This window comes from Nelumbo nucifera, chromosome 3 (genome assembly GCF_055504915.1).
Source record: "Nelumbo nucifera cultivar China Antique chromosome 3, China Antique-T2T, whole genome shotgun sequence".
Lineage (NCBI taxonomy): Eukaryota > Viridiplantae > Streptophyta > Magnoliopsida > Proteales > Nelumbonaceae > Nelumbo > Nelumbo nucifera.
Genome location: NC_142651.1, coordinates 100839768 through 100845781, shown reverse-complemented (window position 1 = coordinate 100845781; position 6014 = coordinate 100839768). Strand labels below are relative to the sequence as shown.

The 6014-nt window shown below is 42.5% G+C and overlaps 1 protein-coding gene across 2 annotated transcripts; it reads left to right on the top strand.

Annotated features, from left to right (window-relative positions):
- Positions 1 to 794: 794 nt before the first annotated feature.
- PUCHI (Integrase-type DNA-binding superfamily protein) lies at positions 795 to 2803 on the top strand. 2 transcript variants are annotated; one of them, XM_010245236.3, is made up of 2 exons: positions 795 to 2110; positions 2278 to 2803. In XM_010245236.3, the coding sequence occupies exon 1, from the start codon at positions 1018 to 1020 to the stop codon at positions 2077 to 2079; it is 1062 nt and encodes a 353-aa protein (XP_010243538.1). In that variant the 5' UTR covers positions 795 to 1017; the 3' UTR covers positions 2080 to 2110; positions 2278 to 2803. The 2 variants fall into 2 exon arrangements, with proteins under 2 accessions (XP_010243538.1, XP_088758240.1); XM_088902114.1 differs by lacking the exon at positions 2278 to 2803 and having other exon boundaries at positions 881 to 2161.
- The last annotated feature ends 3211 nt before the right edge of the window (positions 2804 to 6014 follow it).

Sequence of the window (6014 nt, the reverse complement as noted above, 5' to 3'; positions counted from 1 at the left end):
CATAACACGGTTCCAATTTTGACTTACAGGGCCCCTATTGCATTACCCTCCTGTAATAGGATTTTCGTTGTGGGGTTGCTCCCATATTACAAGACACAACTGTTTAAGCCAATATCTTGTTCAGTTAGTCTTTTTCTATTCAGCTAGAGACCATCTAACTGCTCCGTTTGAAAATATTGAAGCAGACAAGAATTCCCAAGGAATTTGATAGATTTGATTTGCATAGAATACGGAAAACACATGCACCCCATCTAAACATTTCAGATAACAACAGCCAACTTCTGTTCGAATTCAAATTTTCGAGACTCCCCATGGCCAAAACATCCAAGTTACGTTGTTATTCTCTCGTTCTTTTTTATTTACAAATTTCCTTTTCCTTGGTAGAACTTGTTGATTGCTCTATCCAGCCATTTAGTTGACGTTTACTAGAATCTGAACCTCTGTAGCTATGTTCAGAAAAAAGTGAATGAACAGAGAGAGAGAGAGAGAGAGGGGAGACTACAATCATTTCGGAAATTTGGGAGAAAAAAGCAGCTACAAACCATTGCAAAGTATTAAAAAAAATAGTAATTAAGTACCCATGTGACAGAGTATCTTCAAATTAACCCATTCTTTGTTCTCTTCTCATAAATTGAAGGACATGAGGATAAAAGAAAATTGATCAAAAGTGGGTGAAAAAAAAATGAAAGAATTCCATTTAGAAATGAATGACATCTGCAACAAACACCCTTTTTCCTTCTCTCCACAATCAAATCACAGGCTTTAAGAGTCACCCCCACTCTTTCACACATTCACTCAAACCAAGAACCTCACTTCTTCAGCTTCCATTCTCCCTTTCTGTCTCTAGTCTCCTGACATTCCTCTGTCCCTCCCTCTCATTCTTTTATCGCCTCTCAAGTCTCAACTCACTCAAGTCTCACCCACATCCCTCTGGCATTCCTCTGTCCCTCTCTCTCATTCTTTGCTGCTTCCTGACTCACTCAACCACGAACCACGTCTCCCTCCTTACTTCCTGCAATGTTCACCACCAAAACTTCTGATAAACCCTTCAAAGTGGAAGAAACCGGGTTGGCTCAAATGGGTTTTACTCTAATCCAGTCTAACACATCTCCCTCCCAACCAGGCGAGAGGAGAGGCCGTCGGAAGCAGGCGGAGCCTGGGCGGTTTCTGGGCGTGAGGCGCCGGCCGTGGGGGCGATACGCCGCTGAGATCAGAGACCCGACAACCAAGGAGAGGCACTGGCTGGGGACCTTCGACACTGCTCATGAAGCAGCTCTTGCGTATGACAGGGCTGCCCTTTCAATGAAAGGCACCCAAGCTAGAACCAACTTCATCTACTCCGGCAACACCACCTTTCATTCTCTTCTCACACCTTTTGATGCTCAAGCCTTCTTACCACAATCTCAGCTCCAGCTCCTGACCAGCCCTCAGTCTCAGACCAAACAACCCACCATTGAACAGAGCTGCCCATATCAGCTCAACCCGAATGAGGCTCCCATCCAATCCAATCAGGACACGTGTAACACTACTTCGGCTTCAAATGAATCTGCGTTGGATGATAACTTCTTCTTCTCTGCTGACTCGGGCTCAGGCTACTTGGGGAGCATCATCCCTGAGAGTTGCTTGAGACCTCCTTCAAAGACCACAGATTTGAGCTCTGAAAAGAGTGGTTTCACTGGTTGTTCGGACGCTCAGACCTTCTGTTCGACCAACTCAGTTTTCAGCGGCTCTCCTCCAGAGGTTCAGTCTCACTACAACAACAGCAACAATGGAGCTCCTGTTGATACATTTGGTGGGTCAGCAAATGTTTTGAACTCTGGGAATTTTCCTTACATGGACGGGCTTAATGAAGGCTTCTGGGCTGATGACCAGTTGTTTGATCTATCTTCCTGTGGGCTTGCTACCGCCATCGACAACAAACCTCTAATGCTGGAAGATGGGTGCATGGGAGCTCTGAGTCCTTTCATGGAGAATACTGGAAACGGGTTCATGTCTCAGCCTACTACTCATTCAGAAATCTACAACACTCCACTTCCTCCTTTCAGTGATGTAATAGACTTGGGATACTCACTCTTTTGAGGACTACTCGGAGCTCTTCTTGAAGCTTGAAGTAAGCATAAAGCACCGTAGTTTGTCATTATCTTTTTGCCTTTCTCTGCAACTATTCTGCTACTGTAATTACACTGTAGAGTTGTAGACGTCCAAAACTCAAAAAGTTGAGAGAAAAAGAGAGAATGTTTTGGAACTAATCTTTTCTAGTTTCGATTCTTCTTTCAGGTCCAATAAAGTTTTTCTGGTAAGAACGAAGGCTCCATTTGGCAACCTTCACAAAAGCAAATCATGTTAGCTAGCTATGACTACTGACCCACTTTTCTGGGTTCTTGTTCTTGTGATTTTCTCAGAACCCAAGCCATACAAAGGATTTCTGAAAATGGAAGAAAGCCAGATGGTTTTGTGCTTCACAAACAGGCTTATTTTCTATATCATGATGAGCTGATACATTTTGCATGTATTTATTATTAACCTTTTTCTTTCTCTTGTTTCAATCAGTAATTTTATGTATCAATCTCTTTTGCTTAATGTAGTCATTGCTTTGGAGATGATAGAGGATTTTCAGTAGTAGAGATCTTACTGATGATCCATCAACCTGTGCCATATATGCATGCAGAAAAGGTGGATCCATCATCCACCATTAATGGATGGAACACAGGTAGAGAGATTAGAATGACCTCACCCACTGATGTTTTGATGTTTCAAAAGAATGTGATAGACACGATTGTCAGGTCATATCAAATTTGATGTTTCAAACGAATGTGATAGACACTGATTCAGATTTTTAACCATCCAAAGAGGGTGACGGTGGATTGGTAAGGGTTTACAGCAGGGGTCTAGGGTTCACACGACTAGGATGGGCTGGGCTGGGCTGGGCTCCCATTTATATTGGGTGGGCCTGATGACATTGGCGATGCATGGTCCATCTAAGTGGCTCTATTTCCAAGGGTCCGTTTGGTTTATAGGAATAGGGATCTGGAATCGGAGTCGGAATGGTCCATTCTGAATCAACTGTTTGATTGGGCGGAATCTGAATCCCATTTCCATTCTTCGCGTGGGAATGAAAATCCATTCCAGGCTATTCTGATTTTGATTCAGATTCCAAACTAAACCAAACAAGTGAGAAATAGACCATTCCGATTCCGATTCAGACTGTGAACCAAACGGATCTTAAGTGATTCCAAATGACAACAGTTACTTGGTCCTGACCGTCTGATGAAAATGATCACAAGGAACTTTCATGGTTTATTGGGTTATTACGAGGATTTTATTGTCATTTCAGGTCATTCCTCTCAAGAGCCCACTCCACTTTCAGCGGAAGATAGTAGGGTAATGAAAGCAGGAAACAGAACCCTACAGCTACACGGTTAGATGACCTCAAAAGCCAAAGTACGGTCTGAAAAGCATTGAAGCCTTCACGTTTCCTAGGACCATGATATCTTTTCTTATTGACCCCATCCATCCACAAGGTCATTTGACAGTCATCGTCAAGTGGGCCTTGATAATTTGATGGGCTTTGCATGTTCGAACTATCAGGCCATTCTTCCCTCCTTCAAAGAATAGCTTTGGGTCATCTGCATTTGAACTCGAAGGAATTTGTATTCGAGCCCACATCCGCTTCCAAAGGGTGGACAAGAAAATCAGGGGGTATAGAGACAAGTGTTAGGTCAGGTACAAAAGAAAGTAAGACAGGCTACCGTGGAACTCGGATTCAGTTCTCACAAAATGGTGCTCACACTGTATTCACAGCCACTTGCAGTCTCAGTCACGTATTGAGAATATTTCCATACTTGTATGTTTTTCATTCATAAGAGATATTCCCAATGGTGTTTGTGAGCACTGAAACCGATCTTGCTACCATAGATGCACCCTGATACATCAGATGGTACACATTGGATGTTTTGAGTTTCGACCACACTTTTTTTTCAACAATTAGTCTGGAGTTGGTCTTAGGCCTGTGTACCCCTGAAATTGGTCAAAACCCCAAAAGCCCTGTTTGGGTGATCTGTCGATAGTTTGCGAAATTTTGATCCTTGCTAGCAAAGAGTGTATTAATGTCCCTGGGAGGTTTATTCCAACAAAAGTTTTATTAGTTCAACAACACCTCCAACCACAGCAGCAGAGATTCCCAAGGAGATTGCAAACTGGCGCACCAATGCTGTGGGTGTGAAGAGTTGGCAGCCTGGTCACTGCTCGTTTGATCAAGTTGGCCTGCTTCAGAAACCTCAAGGAAATTTGACCAGCAAAGGTTCACATTCCTTATGATTGAGTCCGGTTGAGCCCGGAGCTCCTGCAAGCAAGAACTCAATGCACACAGCATCCAGCCACACATTTGGAATATCTCATGTACATGTACCTCAAAATTCACAGGGGAGTTGTTCCTAATGTGCAGAGTTTTTACTTGCAGGAGATCCCATCGCAATCTAGTTCCCATAACGGAGATGAAACAGGACTGCTGCTAGGGGGTGCAACTTGGCCGGGCTCAACCCGAGCCTTGACTGACCCAGCCTGAAATTTTACATGGGCTGGGCTTGGGTTTTGGTCCGGGTGCTGGGCCTTGGCCCAAAAAAATTCAGGCTTTCTATCCTTGGGTTGGGTTGGGTTGGGTTGGGTTGGGCCCGAGTGCATCAAACTTCATGTGAGCTGGAATCGGGTTGGAAAGTTCGAGCTTGACATCAGGCTTGGGCCAGGCTCGGGCTTTAGGCCCAATTCTTAGGGTTCGGCCTGGGTTGAGATTAAACCCAGCCCACCCCTCCCAACTTGCACCCCTAACTGAGCTGGTTAATCTGCTTTCAAGTGCTTGGGATAAAGACCTATTTATGAGGTATTTTATTACTGGCGTGGAACGTTGTAATTGGTTCCACAGCCGGCTGAACAGCCATCTCCTTCAGCTAAACCTTGTTCAAATTTGCCATTGCTGTCTGTGCTCAAATTCCACTTAGAACTTGACAACATCAATCTCACAATTTCTAACCGGTTCATCATAATAGAGTGTCTGTTTCGTCTCAAAAGTTTGTAGTCGGTTTGACTGTTTGACTTCAAAAAATAAAATAAAAATAATCTGTTTAGTTTATGGATCAAACACATCCATCCATGGTTTTAACTTTTAAAAACGAAAGAATCTTTTTCCAAAACATCTTGACTTCATGTATTTGGTGCAAATTTTCTATATTTATCAAAAATAATAAATTATATACCATAAATACAAAACAAGAAAAGTATTAATAAAAATCATAGGAGTTTCAAAAAGAAAAAACAAGGATTCAGATGGAATTATATTACATAAAAGAAAATCATTTCAGGCCAAGGATCGAAAATAATCGAAATTTCCAAGAGTTGTCATTTTAGTAAGTATATCTTAACAATTTCATGGAACTAATACCTAAAAAAGAACTTCATTGAATTAAATCATTTCCATTTTTCTTAACCACCACAAATCTCTATTTTAGATAACCACGTTGCGGGCCCAGAAACTAAGCTGATCTTTTTTCTCCACAAAATGAATTGTAACTTTTTTTGGCAGAATTTTCAGATTCCCCCACCTCACAAATTTTTATCTGAATGCACAACTGAGAATAATGACAATGCGAGGAAATCTGACACAATACAAGGAATTGTGCCTAGCCACACTAAGCAACCATCATAGGACATTAGCAAGGAGCTTCTCAACTACACAATTCAGGTCACAGAATATACAGGTACCAACTCCAACTGGCTCGGCAAGGTCTCTGGCTGGTTGTAGCGGAGACTTGGGATCGAATCCCGTCTTCACCAGGGTTTGGGGGTATGGCCATATGGGTTTGGGGGATGGGCTACCCCAGGTTGTATAGACACATGGAAGTCGGAACCTATAAAAAAAAAAAAAACTTTAGCAACAGCCGCTGAAAAAAACAGCAGAATTTGTTCTCTTGTATGTAGTGCAACTGCCAAAATATACCACACATTTGGGAAAAATTGTACCG

Excerpts from the sequence above, each read along its gene's own strand:
- PUCHI (XM_010245236.3), top strand. The coding sequence starts at position 1,018 with ATGTTCACCACCAAAACTTCTGATAAACCCTTCAAAGTGGAAGAAACC.